Genomic DNA, 18,479 nt, shown 5'->3' with positions numbered 1-18,479 from the left:
CTGTACAGACTCTTCAGCCACAATGTTGTGCCAACCTTTTAACCTACTCTAAGATCAATCTACTTCTGAAATCGGATACAAAATCAGAAACTGCTGGAAGCACTCAGGAGGTCAGGTAGCTTCTGGAGGAAGAGATGTTGAATTTACTTCCATTACACTTGGACTCCTGTCCCTCAGAGAAATAACTGTCTTAAATGAGTGCCCTTTCATTTATCAATTCGACACTATCCCACAATTATACACTCCGCATGAAGCCTGTCAGGAAATCTCAGGACCTAAAGGAAATACAGAGGCATGAGAGAGGAACTGGCCAAAGTTGACTGGAAGGGAACACTAGCAGGAATGATGGCAGAGCAGCAATGGCTGGGGTTTTTGGAAGCAATTCAGAAGGCACAGGATCGGTATGCCCCAAAAAAGAAGTATTTTAAAAGCAGGAAAACACAACCAGAGTTGATAAGGGAATTAAAAGTCAACATAAAAGCAAAAGAGAGGGTATAAAAATTGAGTAAAAGTGGGAAGATAGAGGATTGGGAATTTTTTTTTTGAACTAAAAGAAGGCAACTGAAAAAGCCATAAAGAATGAAATGATGAAATATGAGGGTAAGCTAGCCAATAATAATAAAAAGGATACCAATGGGGGACAAGGAAGGTAGATAAACTGTAAAAGTACTTTGCGTCAGACTTTACTGTGGTGTGGCAGATGTTCGAGAGTGTCAGGGGCAGAAGTGAGTACACTTGCTATTACTAAGTTGAAGATCCTTTAGAAGCTGCAAGTTCTGAAGGTACTTATGTCACCTGGATCAGATGGACTTCCACCCCAGGATTCTGAAAGAGGTATCTGAAGAGATTGCTGAGGCATTAGAATTGATCTTTCAAGACTCACTAGATTCTAGCATAGATCTACTGGACTAGAAAATTGCAAATAGCCATTGAGTATATTTAAGGCTGAGGTTGATAGATTCTTGATAAGCCAAGGAGTGAACAGTTTTGCTGAAAAAGCAGAGGGATGAGGTTGAGAGAGAAATGGATCAGCATGTTCAAATGGCAGAGCAGACTTGAGGGGCCAAATGGCCTAATTCTGCTTAATTGTCAAATGGTCCTATTGGATCTTTTAATTTACCAACCATTCTTACACGTCATTGGTTACAAGCCCAGCTTATCCAACTGCCTTTCATCAGATATTTCTGTCAACTCAGACATTCGATGTTGCAGAGTACAGCTAATCACTAGAAAGTGCAAGATTGGGAAGGATAAATCAACCAAGACTTCTATTCTTGATCGAAGAACACTCTGAAATGTTTTCTTGCACTTCGTAAGTTAGTTAGCCGCTGTAAACTACAACTGGAGTACAGGTGAGTGTAGAATCTGAGGGGATTGGATCAAATTGTGGGGAAATAGGTTAGGGTAAAAATTAGTAAGAAAAGGCATTGCTCTGTATGCCAGCAGAGATCTCAGTAGACTGAAATGGCCTCCTTCTGTGTCATAAGGAACTATGGAAACTAAATAACTTGTGGAAGATGGGCAAAAAACAGAGAAGTGGGGCTTTTTGTAACACACCGGTGAAGGCAGGATTGAAAGATCAATTATTATGAATACAACCACATGTGCACAACTTAGCAAGTTTATTCCTTCTATCCACAAAATGCCAAAGAGCGGGTGATCCAGAATGACTTGGTGATTCGGATTAGGAATTGGCTTGTCCGTAGAAGACAGACAGTGACAACTGGTGTGACTTATTTTGGCTGAAGATCCACAATGAGTGGTATTCCACAGGGACCTGTACTGGGATCTCTGTCATTTGTGATATCACAGACTTGGGTGAAAGCACGCACGGGTGAGTTGGTAAGCTCACAGATTGTTGGCTTTGTGAATGGCATAAAAGTTTGCCAAAAAAATACTGCAGGAGATGGATGAGTTGCAGATTGGGGCAGACGAATGGCAGATGAAGTTTAATCCAACCAAGTGTGAAATGTTGCACATTGGCAGATTGAACGTAAAGGGATAGAACAAATGGCAGGACGCTAAACAGTATTGATGAACAGATGCTGTTGAAGATGCTGTTTGGATTAAAGACCATGTGCTATAAGGGAACTGGTACAGCAAGGAAACTAGTTCCATCTGCCCACATTTGGCCTCAAAACCTCTCCTATTCCATATCTAGATGGCTTTACAATGTTGCGAATGAGCCCCACTCAACAATTCTTTTTGGCTGCTCCTTCCAAATACGTATCACCCATTGTGTGAGGCAGCTGTCCCTGATGCCCCTTTTAAATCTGTCACCTCAGATATTAAACCAATGCTCTCTTGTTTTTAGCACCCCCTCCTTCTGAAAATATCCATGTGCACTCACCCTCTCTATGCCCTTCATGATCTTATCCCTATCAGGTCACTCCTCAATCTCCTACATTCCAAGGAATAAAATCTTGCACTCAACGTCAGTAAGACCAAAGAACTGATTGTGAACTTCGGAAAGGGTAAGACGAGGGAAAACTCACCAGTCCCCAGGAGTTCCAGGCTGTCAATATCTCTGAGAATCTAACGTGAAGCTGACATATTGATAGAGCTACAAAGAAGGCCTGACAGCAGCTACATTTCATTAGGAGTTTGAGGAGATTTAGTATATCAACAAAGAGTCTCACAAATATCTACAGATGTTCCATGGAGAGCATTCTAACTGGCTACATCAGTCTCTGGTGGGGGTGGGGGGGGGTGGAAACTACTGCATAGGATTGAAATAAGCTGCAGAGAGTTGTAAACTTAGTCAACCCCATCATGGGCACCAGCCTCTGTAGTTTCCAGGACATCGTCAAGGAGCAATGCCTCAAAGAGCTGGCATCCACCGTTAAGGACACCCATCATACAGGTCAGGCCTTGTTCTCATTGCTACCATCAGGAAGGAGGTACAGAACCTGAAGGCACATACTCAGTGAATCAGGAACAGCTTCTTCCCCCTGCCATCCGATTTCAGAATGGAAATTGAATCCATGAATAATTCTTCAATACATTTTTTTATTTCTCATTTTGCAGTACCTATTTAATTGAAATATTTTATATACAGTATGTGTGTGTGTATGTATATATATATCAACTGTAATTCAGTTTTTTTGTATTCTCTTTTGCATTGTACTGCTGCTGCAAAGACAACAAAATTCACGACCTATGTCAGTGATATTAAACCTGATTCAGATCTTAGTCTATGCAATACCTCCTGGTAACCCAGGTCCCCAAGACCAGGCAACATCCTGGCAAATCTTTTCTGTAGTCTTTCTAGTTTAATAACATTTTTCTTATGACAAGGTGATTAAAACTGTGTACAATACTCAAAAAGAAGTTAGACAAACTAGGATTGTTTGTGTCTGGAGCTGTGGTGGCTGGGGGGGGGGGGGGGGGCCTGATAGAAGTTTACAAATATTTGAGAGTCAGAGGAATAATGGACAGCTGTTTCTTTTTCAATGGCTCAGTGGTTCCATTTACAACCTGAAATTCTTGCTCTTCTCAGACATCCATGAAACAGAAGGAAAAAATCCCAAAGAATGAAGGACAGAAAAATGTTAGAACCCAAGGTCAAACAACTCCAAGGTTTGAAATGTCCCATTTATAAAGGGGATGTATATGAGGGAGTCATTTCAAAGGAGTTATGTTGGGTAAGGTTTTTTTCCATAGAATGTCGTGGGTATCTGGAATGTACTGAAGGAGTGGTTCTGGAGGCAGATAGAGATGTTTGACACTCTTGGACAAGTGCATGAATACACAGAGAGTGGCGCCATATGTACCTACGTGCAGGCAGAAAGGATTAGGTGTCATTAGCTCAATTAGTTTGGCACAACATCATTGGCTAAAGAGCCTGTTGCTCTTCCGTGTTCTAAGCAAGCAAGTTAACGAGAGTGTAAACCGGCAACAGCAGAACCGTACACTCCCACAACATCATGCTTTGCCATCAGAGACATCAGCAAACAGCCCTACCTCCTCTGACGTAACACCCACCCCATGGTCCCACGACAACTGCCCTGCCCTCTTCCTTCTGACTTTGAATGGCAGTTGGTAGTCCAACTAAAAGGTGCATCACTGCCACCTACTGGACTGGAGTGTGGTGGAGAGAGTTGGGAAAGGAAACCCCTAAATCGGGGGTCGGCAACCTGCGGCTCCCGAGCCATTTGTGGCTCTTTCACCTCTGTGCTGCGGCTCCCTGTGGCTTTGGGAAATAATTGGTCAGTATTTAATTAAAATGTATTTTATGTTAGTTTGTTAGCTTTTGAAATGTAATTATGGTGATCTTGTACAACCTAAGTGTAGCGACACATTTCCTGCCACATCATAAAACGGCTCACAATTAGCCAGCATTCCGGCTAAGGGAGATAGCCTACGGGGGTTTGTGAGTACGCGTCTTTTGCAGCATCTGCGTCCATGGGGGCTGGGTTGAGGGAAGCTGAAAAGCAAGGCTGTTTAGTTCGAATAAAGCTATCTTTGACTGCAGTTTACTGACACCGCTACAACGTGTTTTTATCGCTGGCTGTCCAGACGGAAGGTGCTGAAACGCTTTGTCGCGTGTCTGGAAGAAGTGAAAACTTTCCTGGGCAGCAAAGGGCTCACCTTTCCTGAGCTGGAACAGCCAGAGTGGCTGGAAAAGCTACACTTCATGGTAGACATGACAGCGCACCTGAACACGCTGAACACAGCTCTTCAGGGGAAAGGACGTACAGCCCTGCACATGTTGGAGGATGTTTTGGCATTCGAGCGCAAGTTGACAGTGCTTGCCAGAGATTTACAGAAAGGCACTTTGTCTCACTTCCCCAATTTGAGAGAGTTCAAACAAGGTCACGACATGATAATTTCGGAGTATTTACATTCTGCAATCATCGCAATGCAAACATCGTTTGGGAAACGCTTCTGTGAGTTCAGAGAGGAAAAAAACACATTATCCTTCCCGGTCACTCCCTTAAGCATCGATCCTTCCCTACTGAATACGACTGCATTGGCAGGTGTGAGTCAACCTGATCTTGAGATGGAACTGGCCGACATAGCCGACAAAGACATATGGGTGTCCAAGTTTAGACGCTTGACAGCAGACCTTGAAGATGTTGCCCGTCAGAAGGCCGTTCTTGCTCAGAAACACAAATGGAGTGATATTGAAAACCTCACAGATGACAGCTTGCGATCCTGTGTAAAGATGAAGGTGACATCATACAGCCCTGATGTGCAGACGCTGTGCGCTGAGGTCCAGGAGCAGAAATCCCATTAACCAAGTATGATAAATATTTTAATTGCCTATTATTTTACTTATATTCATATTTTTTCATTGTTCAGTGAAATAGTCCTTTCATTTTTCAGGATGACAGCTGGCTGACGTTATTTTTGGTTTGCTGCTGGCGGAAAATTTAAGTTCGGCGTTTTTCATAAATACAAGAAGGACTCAAATAGACATTGAATATTTTACTTAAAAGTAACTTTCAACCCAACGTCTTTTTTTCGGAGTTCAAAATGTTTTTGTTGCATGCAGAAATGTAATTTCGTTTTCTCTGCAGGAGTTCATCAATTTCATAAATGCAACACATTATAGTTTGTTTATACATAGCATAAAGGCAAAAAAAACGTTGTATGCAGTGTTATTTCATTTTAAATGTCAAACGGGTTTTGCGGCTCCCAGTGTTTTCTTTTCTGTGGGAAACGGGTCCAAGTGGCTCTTTCAGTGGTAAAGGTTGCTGACCCCTGCCCTAAATGAACAGTCAGACATACTTTTTTGATCCCAAGAGAAGTTGGGTTTCGTTACAGCCGCACCAACCAAGAATAGTGAAGAAATATAGCAATATAAAACTATAAATAATTAAATAATAATAAGTTAACTTATTATTAAACTAAATTACCCCAGAGAGCCCTATAGATTGTAAAGAATGAGAGACAATAGAAACATAGAAACTAGGTGCAGGAGTAGACCATTCGGCCCTTCGAACCTGCACCGCCATTCAGTATGATCATGGCTGATCATCCAACTCAGAACCCTGTACCTGCTTTCTCTCCATACCCCCTGATCCCTTTAGCCACAGGAGCCATATCTAACTTCCTCTTAAATATAGCCAATGAACCAGCCTCAACTGTTTCCTGTGGCAGAGAATTCCACAGATTCACCACTCTCTGTGTGAAGAAGTTTCTCCTCATCTCGGTCCTAAAAGGCTTCCCTTTTATCCTTAAACTGTGACCCCTCGTTCTGGACTTCCCCAACATCAGAAACAATCTTCCTGAATCTAGCCTGTCCAATCCCTTTAGAATTTTATATGTTTCAATAAGATCCCCCCCCCCCAATCTTCTAAATTCCAGTGAGTATAAGCCTAGTCGATCCAGTCTTTCTTCATATGAAAGTCCTGCCATCCCAGGAATCAATCTGGTGAACCTTCTCTGTACTCCCTCTATGGCAGGAATGTCTTTCCTCAGATTAGGGGACCAAAACCGCAATAATGTGAGTTAAAGTCACCTCCATAACTTGGTAATGTTTTTAAATGAAAACTGTCAACCCCCAAGCTCGTAGTGCAGCCTGCATGCTTTCTTTCGACCTTAGATGGCTCACACAGTAAAAGAATGTGTCCAGCTGTTTCATAGTGCTGACAAAATCTACACACCACAGAGTGATGTTATGCAACTCTGCGGATAACTCTCAGAGTTATGCAACACCAATATTCCCAGTTAACTTTTGATCCATCGGTAAAAATGGTCAACAAGCCATAATAATGTCCTTAACCATACATGCAGGGCCTTCCTAGTGTTGCCTACATCTCTAAGTGAGAGTTGAGCCTGTTGAGTGAGAAACGGGAGTAGCAACGCAAGGCCAATACTAATTCCATGCACAACAGAACTGATTGAGATCCAGTTGACAATACTGTTCCATGAAGGTTTTGACCACCAAGTGTTCAGTTAATATCCATTTCACAAGGAAACTTTGATATCTCTGAAAGAGCAACCGTATGGATTAATATTCAAAATGGTCCAATTTTCCTGAAGCTGCTCATCTGTTCTGCACCTGACCACGTTAATTGTGGATATCAGCAAATCGTGAAACCAGCTTCCTGTCCATGAGCTCTGTCTATACTTCTTACTGCTTCAGTAAAACAGCTAGAATAATCAGGAGACCCCAAACACCACAGACATTCTCTCTTCTTCCCCTTCCCGACAAGCAGAGGATATAAACGCTTGAAAGCACTTACCACCAGGCTCAGGGATGGCTTCTACCGCCCCTGGGCCAACAGGATGTGGAAACTATAGAAAGGGTGCAGAGGAGATTTAGAAGGATGTTGCCTGGATCGGGGAGCATGCCTTATGAGAAAAGGTTGAATGAACTCGGCCTTTTCTCCTTGGAGCGACGGAGGATGAGAGGTGACCTGATAGAGGTGTATAAGATGATGAGAGGCATTGATCGTGTGGATAGTCAGAGGGTTTTCCCCAGGGCTGAAATGGTTAACGCGGCAGGGCATAGTTTTAAGGTGTTTGGAAGTAGGTACAGAGGAGATGTCAGGGGTAAGTTTTTTCGCAGAGGGTGGTGAGTGCGTGGAATGGTGGAGGCGGATACGATAGGGTCCTTTAAGAGACTCCTGGATGGGTACATGGAGCTCGGAAAAACGGAGGGCTGTGGGTAAGCCCAGGTAGTTCTGAGGTGCTCGGCACGGCATGGTAAGCCGAAAGGCCTGCTTCGTGCTGGTAGTACTGAGGAACTCTGTGACGTGTGAGGGTCAGCCCCGCCCCCTGTGACGCGGCATCGGCCCGCCGGCCCGCCCGCCCGCGGGGAGGAGGCGCGCTCGAGCGGAGGCGGCGGCGGCGGCGGCGGCGGCGGTTGGGAAAATGGACCCCTATGAAAGTGGGGAGGAGGTGGGGAGTGGTGCGGGATGAGGGGAGGGGAGGGGGTTGCTGACAGACTGAACTGTGCCGGCATGGGTGGAACCTGAGGGAAATCACTCCACCCCGGAGCGGTTTGCAATCTGGAGGCTGAAGTGCCCACTCAGAGGCAAACAGTCCTCCCAGGTGAGGCATCACCTCACCCGCCAATGTGCTGGGGTCAGCTGTTGTGTCTGCGGCTCCTCACAATTGGGGGGTCTGCTTCGTCGAGCCCCTCCGCTCCATCCGCCGAAAGCGGGACTTCCTAATGGCCAATTATTTTAATTACATAAGACAATAAGCTAGAGGAGCAGAAGTAGGCCATTCGGCCCATCGAGTTCTGCTCAGCCATTCAATCATGGGCTGATCCAATTCTTCCAGGCATCCCCACTTCCCTGCCTTCACCCCATACCCTTTAATGCCCTGATTAATCAAAAACCTATATATCTTTGCCTTAAATACACAGAAAGACTTGGTAACAATTTCCACAGATTTACCACCCTCTGACAAAAGTAGTTCTCTGTTCTAAATGGACATCCTTCAATCCTGAAGTTGTGCCTTCTGGTCGTAGACTCCCCAACCATGGGAAATAACTTTGCCATATCTAATCTGTTCAGGCCTTTTAACAGCCAGAATGGTTCTGTAAGATTCCCCCCTATCTTTTGAACTCCAGGGAATACAGCCCAAGAGCTGCCAGCCATTCCTCATACGGTAATATTTTCATTCCTGAAATCATTCTCGTGAAACTTCGCTGAACCCTCTCCAATATCAGTATATCCTTTCTAAAATAAGGAGCCCAGAAGTGCACACAATACTCCAAGTGTTGTCTCATGAGTGCCTTATAGAGCCTCAACATCACATCCTTGTGCTTATATTCTATACCTCTGGAAATGAATGCCAACATTGAATTCACCTTCTTCACCACCAACTCAACATGGAGGTTAAACTTTAGGGTATCCTGCACAAGGTCTCCCAAGTCCCTTTGCATCTCTGCATTTTGAATTCTCTCCCCATCTAACTAATAGTCTGCTGGTTTATTTCTTCATCCAAACTGCATGACCATACACTTTCCAAAATTTATTTCATACACTTTCCAACATTGTATTTCAATTCCCTTTCCCATTCATGTCAGTCTATGGACTTCAACCTGAATCCATGAACATCAATTTATCCTTACGGTAAAAAAAATTCCCTCCTTTGTACCTCTTTTCACCTACCTATCACCTCCCCCTTCTTCCCTTTCTCCTACCATTCATTCTTCTCTCCTATCAGATTTCTTCCTTCCCTGACTTTTACCTGTCAGACCAACTTAAGGTCACCTCTCATCTTCCAGTTATTCCTCTTTTCCCGCTTTCCCCAGACGCCCCCCTCCCCCCGTTATTCTGACATTTCTCCTTCTTTTCCAGTCCTGAAAAAGGGTCTTGGCTTGAAACGTCCACTTTCCATATTCATTTCCTTAGACACTGCCTGATCTGCTTGGTTTGTCTGCATTCTTCATAAGTACAGGTTGTGGACCATTTTGAGTTTCCACATAATGTTTTAATGATTTAAAGTTTTGCAGTCTGCTTCCAGGCATCCTCACAAATTTTAAAGTGTGGATGGATGCATGTGAGTGCAAATCCACATGGAAAAGTTTTCAAAGATACCCATAAATGCTTTTCCTTTTTCAGACTGCATTTATTGTTGATGAAGTAACAGGTATCATTACAGAGGTAAGGCATTAAAGGAGATTCGGGTGCATTGAAATTGACGAGGTAATCAACTGTTGAAATTACTAAACACTATACACTACTTCTTCTAGTCAATAGAGACTGTAATTGGTGAAAATGGGTATCAGGCAAGCAGAGTAAACCACTGGACAAACAGTGTGATGGAACTCAGTCTACGTCAACTCACCAGACTGGGCAAACCCTTCAAGTACATTTGTAAGTGTTGCAAAAGATTGTCGAGCAAGAGAAAACATGAATTATGTGACACACTGTAGCCCCGTAGAATGTCATCCTGTGCAGACTGCATTTGGCTGATAACCCCTTAAACCTTCCCATCCACCTCTTACCTAAATTGTATCCACCTCTACAAATTCTTCTGACAGCTCATTTCATTGACTCACCACCTTCACAGGAAAAACTTGTCCTTTCTCCTTCAATCCAAGGAAAATGATCATAGCCTCTCCATATTATTCAAGCTTTCCAGTCCAGCAACACTGTGGCTAAAGGGATCAGGGGGTATGGAGAGAAGGCAGGTACTGGGTTCTGAGTTGGATGATCAGCCATGATCATACTGAATGATGGTGCAGGCTCGAAGGGCCGAATGGGCTACTCCTGCACCTATTTTCTATGTTTCTATACTGTTGTAACAGGATGTCCCAGTTCTTGCTCTCAGTGCCTGTCCAATGAGGAGAAGCATGCTGTTGTATAAGACCATAAGACATAGGAGCAGAATTAGGCCATTTGGCCCATTTAGTCTGCTCCACCATTCAGTTATGGTTGATCCTTTTCTGTCCTCCTCAACCCCACTTTCCGACTTTCTCCTCGTAACCTTTGATGCAGTGTCCAATCAAGAACCAATCTCTGTGTTAAGTACACCCAACAACCTGGCCTCCACAGTTGCATGTAGTACAAATTCCACAAGTTCACCATCCAACTCTGTCTGAGCCTTCTACACAAGGATTCCCAAGTCCCTTTGCATCTCAGATTTTTGGATTTTCTCACCATTTATAAAATAGCCTGCACATTTATTTCTACTACCAAAGTGCACTTTCTAACATTGTACTTCATTTGCCACTTTCTTGCCCATTCTCCTGATCTGTTTAAGCCTACCTGTTTCCTCAACACCACCTGCCCCTCCACCAATCTTCGTATCATCTGCAAAATTGGCAACAAAGCCATCTATTCCAGCATCTAAGTCACTAAAAAAAGAAAAACGAAGCAGTCCCAGTACTGGCCCTTGTGGACAGCACTAGTCACTGGCAGCCAACCAGAAAATGGTCCTTTTATTCCCACTAACTACCTCCTATCAATGAGCCAATGCTCCAACTCTGTTAGTAACAGTCCTGTAACACCATAATTTCTAAATTTGGTAAGCAGCCTCATGTGTGCCACCTTGTCAAAGACCCTCTGAAAGTCCAAATATACAACATACACTGCATCCCTTTATCCCACTTGTAATCTCCTCAAAGAATTCCAACAGGTTTGACAGGCAAGATTTTCCCGCTGACTTTGTCCTGTCTCATCCTATGTCTTCATCAATTTCTGGGGAATTACTGTGTTCTACAACACTCCCCAAGACCTTGTCTTTACTAAATTGCTAAAATGCCAAAAATAACTGTTACCGTGAAGCATTGTGCTAACCACTGTATTACCCTGTCAAACTTGTGTAAAAGTACCTGACCATTGGGATACTGACCAGTGAACTGTATTTGACTGCAGTGACCACTGTGATAATGCAGAAGAATGGAGCTGGTCTGAGCGCAGCTCATTCTTGCTACTGGGACGCTAATACTGACGGTAAGTTTGTTGTTGTAACAATTGTATTTCAGTTCAGCTGCCTGAATGACTCTGACTTGTCGGGAAAGGATTCTTTGTGTGTAACTTTGAATCATCTCAGCATTAAGCTGTGTATGAAGGACAGGATTGTGAACCTCCTCATACTTTGTTCTTTTCTAAAAAGCAAAGTAAATTCAGCCCAGGGAACTGGGTATGAAGTTCTGTAAGTGATGCAGTCAAGTCTTTGTCGTCTGCAAATACAAAAGTGGAGGCATGGTAGCGTGGTGATTAGTGTAACACTGTTACAATGCCAGCCACGCAGGTTCAAATCCCCAACTGCCTGTAAGGAGTTTGAATGTTCTCCTTGTGGGAGTTTCCTCCAGGTGCTCCCATTTCCTTCCATGTTCCAAAGACGTAGAAAACATAGAAAACCTACAGCACAATACAGGACTTTCAGCCCACAAAGTTGTGTTGACCATGTCCTTAGAAATTACTGAAGTTACCCATAGTCCTCTGTTTTTGTAAGCTCCATGTACCTATCCAAAAGTCTCCTTTAAGACCCTTTCGTATCTTGTTACAGTATGTTGACAGGTCGACTAAGGGAAATGCCATACTAGATCTAGTATTAGGTAACAAACCAGGTCAGGTCACAGGTCTCTCAGTGGATGAGCATCTGGGGGACAGTGACCATTGCTCCCTGGCCTTTAGCATTATCATGGAAAAGGATAGAATCAGAGAGCACAGGAAAATTTTTAATTGGGGAAGGGTAAATTACGAGGCTGTAAGACTGGAACTTGCAGGTGTGAATTGGGATGATGTTTTTGCAGGGAAATGTACTATGGACGTGTGGTCGATATTTAGGGATCTCTTTCAGGATGTAGGTTTGTCCCGGTAAATAATGTTAGGGTGAAGGAACCATGGGTGACAAGTGAGGTGGAAAATCTAGTCAGGTGGAAGAAGACAGCATACATGAGGTTTAGGAAGCAAGGATCAGATGGGTCTATTGAGAAATATAGGGTAGCAAGAAAAGAGCTTAAGAAGGGGCTGAGGAGAACAAGAAGGGGGCATGAGAAGGCCTTGGCGAGTAGGGTAAAGGAAAACCCCAAAGCATTCTTCAACGATGTGAAGAACAAAAGGATGACAGGAGTGAAGGTAGGACCAATGAGAGATAAAGGTGGGAAGATGTGCCTTGAGGCTGTGGAAGTGAGCGAGGTCCTCAATGAATACTTCTCTTTGGTATTCACCAATGAGGGAACTTGATGACAGTGAGGACAATATGAGTGAGGTTGATGTTCTGGAGCATGTTGATATTAAGGGAGAGGAGGTATTGGAGTTGTTAAAATACATTAGGATGGATAAGTCCCCGGGGCCTGACGGAATATTCCCCAGGCTGCTCCACGAAGCGAGGGAAGAGATTGCTGATCCTCTGGCTAGGATCTTTATGTCCTTGTTGTCCATGGGAATTATACCGGAGGATTGGATGGAGGCGAAAGTTGTCCCCTTGTTCCAAAAAGGTAGTAGGGATAGTCGGGTAATTATAGACCAGTGAGCCTTCCATGTGTGGTGGAAAAGCTGTTGGAAAAGATTCTTAGAAGTAGGATCTGTTGGCATTTAGAGAATCATGGTCTGATCAAGGACAGTCAGCATGGCTTTGTGAAGGGCAGATTGTGTCTAACAAGCCTGATGGAGTACTTTGAGGAGATAAACAGGCATATAGATGAGGCTAGTGCAGTGGATGTGATCTCCATGGATTTTAGTAAAGCATTTGACAAGGTTCCACATGGTAGGCTTATTCAGAAAGTCAGAAGGATTGGGATCCAGGGAAGTTTGGCCAGGTGGATTCAGAATTGGCTTGCCTGCAGAAGGCAGAGGGTCGTGGTGGAGGGAGTACATTCAGATTGGAGGGTTGTGAATAGTGGTGTCTAGTGGTTGTGACTTCTGGGACCTCTACTTTTTCTGATTTTTATTAACGACCTGGATGTGGGGGTAGAAGGGTGCATTGGCAAGTTTGCAGACGACACAAAGGTTGGTGGTGGTGTGGATAGTGTAGAGGATTGTCGAAGATTGCAGAGAGAAGGTTGCAGAAGTGTGCTGAGAAGTGGCAGATGGAGTTCAACCTGGAGAAGTGTGAGGTGGTACACTTTGGAAGGACAAACTCCAAGGCAGAGTACAAAGTAAATGGCAGGATACTTGGTAGTGTGGAGGAGCAGAGGGATCTGGGGGTATGTGTCCTCAGATCCCTGAAAGTTGCCTCACAGGTAGATAGGGTAGTTAAGAAAGCTTATGGGGTGTTAGCTTTCATAAGTCGAGGGTTAGAATTTAAGAGTTGTGAAGTAATAATGCAGCTCTATAAAACTGCGGTTAGGCCACACTTGGAGTACTGTGCCCAGTTCTGGTCGCCTCACTATAGGAAGGATGTGGAAGCATTGGAAAGGGTACAGAGGAGATTTACCAGGATGCTGCCTGGTTTAGAGATTATGGATTATGATCAGAGATTAAGGGAGCTAGGGCTTTACTCTTTGGAGAGGAGGAGGATGAGAGGAGACATGATAGGGGTATACAAGATATTAAGAGGAATAAATACAGTGGACAGTCAGCACCTCTTCGCCAGGGCACCACTGCTCAATACAGGATATGGCTTTAAGGTAAGGGGTGGAAAGTTCAAGGGGGATTTTAGAGTAAGGTTTTTTACTCAGAGAGTGGTTGGTGCGTGGAATGCACTGCCCAAGTCTGTGGTGGAGGCAGATACACTAGTGAAACTTAAGAGACTATTAGACAGGTATATGGAGAAATTTAAGGTGGGAGGGTTAGATGGGAGGCAGGGTTTAAGGGTCAGCACAACATTGTGGGCCGAAGGGCTTGTACTGTAATGTACTATTCTATGTTCTATGTATCCGCCTCCATCACCATTGCCGGCAGCCCATTCCATGCACTCCCCACTCTCTGCATAAAAAGTTTACCCCTGACATCTCTGTACATACTCCCAAGCACCTTAAACCTGTGCTCTCTTGTGGTAGCTGTTTCAGCCTTGGGAAAAAGCCTTTGACTATCCACACGATCAATGCCTCTCATCATCTTATACACCTCTATCAGGTCACCTCTCATCCTCTGTTGCTCCAAGGAAAAAAGGCCGAGTTCACTCAACCTATTCTCATAAGGCATGCTCCCCAATCCAGGCAACATCCTTGTAAATCTCCCCTGCACCCTTTTTATGGTTTCCACATCCTTCCTGTAGTGAAGTGACCAGAACTGAGCACAGTACTCCAAGTGGTGTCTGACCACGGTCCTATATGTATAGTTGCAACATTAACTCGCGACTCCTAAACTCAATTCCATGATTGATGAAGGCCAATACACCATAAACCTTCTTAACCACAGAGTCAACCTGCGCAACAGCTTTGGCCATCCTGTGTACTTGGACCCCAAGATCCCTCTGATCCTCCACACTGCCAAGAGTCTTACCATTAATACTATATTCTGCCATCATATTTGACGTATAGATTAGTCAGTTAATTGGTCATATACGTGTAATTGGGTGGCGTGGGTCATTGAGCCAGATGTGCCTGTTACTGTTGTTATGTACTCGCAACCCTGTAAAAGCATCAGCAGCAATAGAACACATCTGGATGCAGAGTACACCTTGATGCTGCCTGACCTGCTGAGCTCTTCCAGCGTTGTGTACGTATTCTTCGATCCACAGCATCTGCAGTTGTATTTTTGTGTTTTGACACCTGGAGTCTGGTTTTGTGGTTGACAGAACACTATTTTATTAGTAACTGCGTCATATAGTAACTTAAACCAGGTAAATCAAGAGTTAATGGTGTTATGCATATATAGGTATAAATATATAAACTCCCAAAGCTTCTTCAAGCTTAGGTGGTAATTGATACAGTCTTATGATGGGGTGGTAAGAAAGTTCAGTTCAATCCACAAAATTGAGGTGAGAGAGAGGTATTTGTAATCCAAACAAACAAGCGTCTTCCCGTTGTCCTCCGAATCCTCACACAAAGTAACACCAACAGTAGCTTATCACAAAGGGGACCATCTTCAAGGGAACCACCACCCAGACAAGGGTCGACACACTGGTAGATTCCACAAGGTTACCCCAATCACACATAACATGATAGTCACTTATCCAGTTCCACGACGTACAAATTAACACCAACAGTGATTTGCCACAGGGGTGCTTTTCTTCAGTGAACTACCACACCCAGACAAAGGGTAACACGCATGTGGTATTTACAAAGGTTTTCCCCTCACCAGAGAACCCACTCTTGTGGATTAACTACTTGACAATCACACTTTCGTATCCGAATGGAAACAAACTCATCTTTACGGGCTACTTGGAGACAGAGTCCAAACAGTGATCTCTTTGTCACTGGTTTCTTCTGTTTCAAACTTTCCTCTCCTCTCCTCTCTGCAAACTTCTAGTTGCAGCAACTTGTGAGAGTCATTTATCAATACTCTGGCATGATCTCAACTCGCCCCTTTGGGCTACTGAAAGTTTAAACCAGCGACTGACTCACTGGTGTCTTCCACTGACCGAATCTATCTTGACTCTGACTGTGTGTGTCTCTGTGTCCTTATATATTTCAAAACAAGCCGCGAGAAACCAGTTGTCCATCATGTAGCTCCTCCTCTCTCTCTGCAGCAAGCTGCTTGTGCTGTACCTTCTCTCTCTCTCTCTCTCTCTCTCTCTCTCTCTCTCTCTCTCTCTCTCTCTCTCTCTCCCTTTCTCCCTCTGTCTCTCTCTCTCTCTCTCTCTCTCTCTCTCTCTCTCTCTCTCTCTCTCTCTCTCTCTCTCTCTCTCTCTCCCCCTCCCTCCCTCCCTCCCTCCCTCCCCTTAAAGGCACAGTCCATAATGAATAAAACTTAAGATTGCATCACACTGTGCTGCATCACTAAGTTAAAAAAATGAAATGTACCAATTGTAAAAAATGATGAGAATCTAAAACACTGATGAATAGTCAACTAGAAATTTAAAATGGAAGCCTTGCTTTAATACTCTCATTGGATTCTTTGAAGAGCTAATAGTAGCAATCAAAAATAAATACTGGATGCAATTTGTTTTGATATTCAGCAAGCCATCTGTATCATCTAATGCTATAGAATAGTGACAAATAGAATAAGTTCATACAGTCAGAAACAAATGTGTTCAAACAAATAACTATCCAACCAAAAGCAAAGTAATTCAGAACGTCAGTGCAGGAACAGTCCCTTTGCCCCAACATATCTGCACAGATCATGATGCCGATCTGCAGTAAACCTTTCTAGCTGCCCCTGGTCTATACCCTTCCCTTCCCTATTTGTTAATGTCTGTCTAACTGCCTTTTAAACATTTTAATTGTATCTGCTTCCACCACCTCCCCTGGCACAAAGCATTCTCTGTAAGTAAAATGTCACTTGAAAATCACTTTAAACCTATGCCCTCTAGCTTTTGACATTTCCACCTGGGGGTGGTGTGTGGGGAGTCTCTGTCTGCCCTATCTATGCCTCCGATAACTTTATAAACTTCTTTCCAGCTTCTGACATTCCAGACAAAACAACCCTCATACGTCCAACAGAACTTGTCACATGCTGGTGGGCTGGTGAAGTAAATCTGACACTGCTTGCTTTCAGAAGTAGAACATGTGGATGAACTGTGGGATTAATTGTTATCAGAATGTCCAAATGTTGATTCATGAAACTGCGATGTGAAGTACTTAAACAATATATAAATAAAAATAATATGCACTCTGTCAAGTAGTTTGCCCAAGCATGTGGCAATGTTGAAACGATTCCTAACCATGCACCTTTGAACTGTTTTCAGCGAGCTGCACTGTGAGATGGGAGAATAATACTATGTATTGTATTGTCACTGTGTTCGGGCTGGGCATCTGAAATCTCGATGACTGCCAGGCACCACAATGAAGACCCTGCCTGTGAAGCAGAAATGAGTGTAATACTAATGAAAGGGTGTAACATTTACTATTGGACACCCTCTTCACTACATCTTACCTTCAGTATTGCTTTGTTGCAAAGTTACATTTTTATCTGCCAGCGTTTTAATTTTATGTTGCTCATTAAGGAACAGTTAACACCAGTTTCATGTAAAGTTGCTACTTTAAAATAAATATGGAGTGTTTAATTTAATCCTTGTTTCCATCATTTAAGGTGTTCAGCAATCCTTCCCTTGAGTGCTGGGTTCCTAAGTTATTTTCTGTTTTTGTGTAAAGTAATTCCACAGCTAATGGAATCACTGTTCTGTTGAGTGAAGTTATCCACACTGGTTCAGGAACCTGGTGGCTGAGGAGTAAATAGGCTGTTATTAAACTGGTGATGTGGAACTTAAGGGTCCTGTACCTCCCCCACCCCAAAGGCAGCAGTGAGATGAGAGCATGCCCTGGATGGTGAAAGTCTTTGATGATAGTGCTGAATGGCAGCACTCCATGTCAGTGTGTTTCACAGTAGGAAGGCTTTGTCTGTGATGCAATAAGTTATGTCCATTACTTAATGTAGACTTTTGCTGGACTTTGCTGTTCACATACCCAGGCTGTAACGCAACCAGTTAGGATACTTTACACTGTATATCTATAAAACTTGTCAAAGTTTTAGGTGACATGCTGAGGTTTTGCAAATTTCCAAAAAAGAAGAGATACTGTTGAGATGTCACTTTGTGATGTCACTTGAGTGTTGGTCTCAGGACAGGTCCTCTGATAATGACAACACCAAGAAATTTAATGTTATTGAACTTCTCCACCACCGATCCCCAAATGAGCACTGACTCATGGGCCCCTGGTTTCTTCCTCCTGTCGTCAATAATCAGTTCTTCGGTTTTGCTGACATTGACTGAGAGGTGTTGTTTTGGTACCATTCATCCAGATTTTCAATCTCCCTCCTGTCTGTTGACTCAACATCACTTTTGATTTGACCATCAACGCTGGTGTCATTATCAAACATGAATACAACATTGTCACTGTACTTAGACACAGGATCATAGGGATAAAGTGTGTAGAGCAGTGGCTATTCACTCAACCTTGTGGTGCATCTGTACGAACAATGGATAGTGATGAGGAATTAGTGACAGAGAAAAAGACCTCTGTTTCTATTCTTAGAATTTGCTTTCAGACTCTTCCACGAGAGCAGTAAACGGCACCT

The 18,479-nt window shown here is 43.6% G+C and overlaps 2 protein-coding genes across 2 annotated transcripts in view; one reads left to right on the top strand and one right to left on the bottom strand.

The window, feature by feature from the left end:
- sytl3 (synaptotagmin-like 3) overlaps positions 1–7,684 on the bottom strand; it is an 85,133-nt gene extending 77,449 nt beyond the window's left edge. Inside the window, exon 1 of the mRNA XM_059986556.1 lies at positions 7,194–7,684. The gene's annotated coding sequence lies outside the window, so the exon portion shown is untranslated. The remainder of the gene's footprint in view (positions 1–7,193) is intronic.
- Positions 7,685–7,758: 74 nt separating this feature from the next.
- Positions 7,759–17,474, top strand: LOC132403194 (dynein light chain Tctex-type 1-like). The gene is made up of 5 exons (XM_059986561.1): positions 7,759–7,851; positions 9,528–9,569; positions 9,659–9,782; positions 11,286–11,363; positions 17,152–17,474. Exons 1-5 carry the CDS (start codon positions 7,825–7,827, stop codon positions 17,220–17,222), a joined length of 342 nt encoding a protein of 113 aa, XP_059842544.1. The 5' UTR covers positions 7,759–7,824; the 3' UTR covers positions 17,223–17,474.
- The last annotated feature ends 1,005 nt before the right edge of the window (positions 17,475–18,479 follow it).

The sequence above is a fragment of the Hypanus sabinus genome, chromosome 12 (assembly GCF_030144855.1).
Source record: "Hypanus sabinus isolate sHypSab1 chromosome 12, sHypSab1.hap1, whole genome shotgun sequence".
Taxonomy (NCBI): domain Eukaryota; kingdom Metazoa; phylum Chordata; class Chondrichthyes; order Myliobatiformes; family Dasyatidae; genus Hypanus; species Hypanus sabinus.
This window is presented reverse-complemented; position numbering and strand designations above follow the sequence as displayed.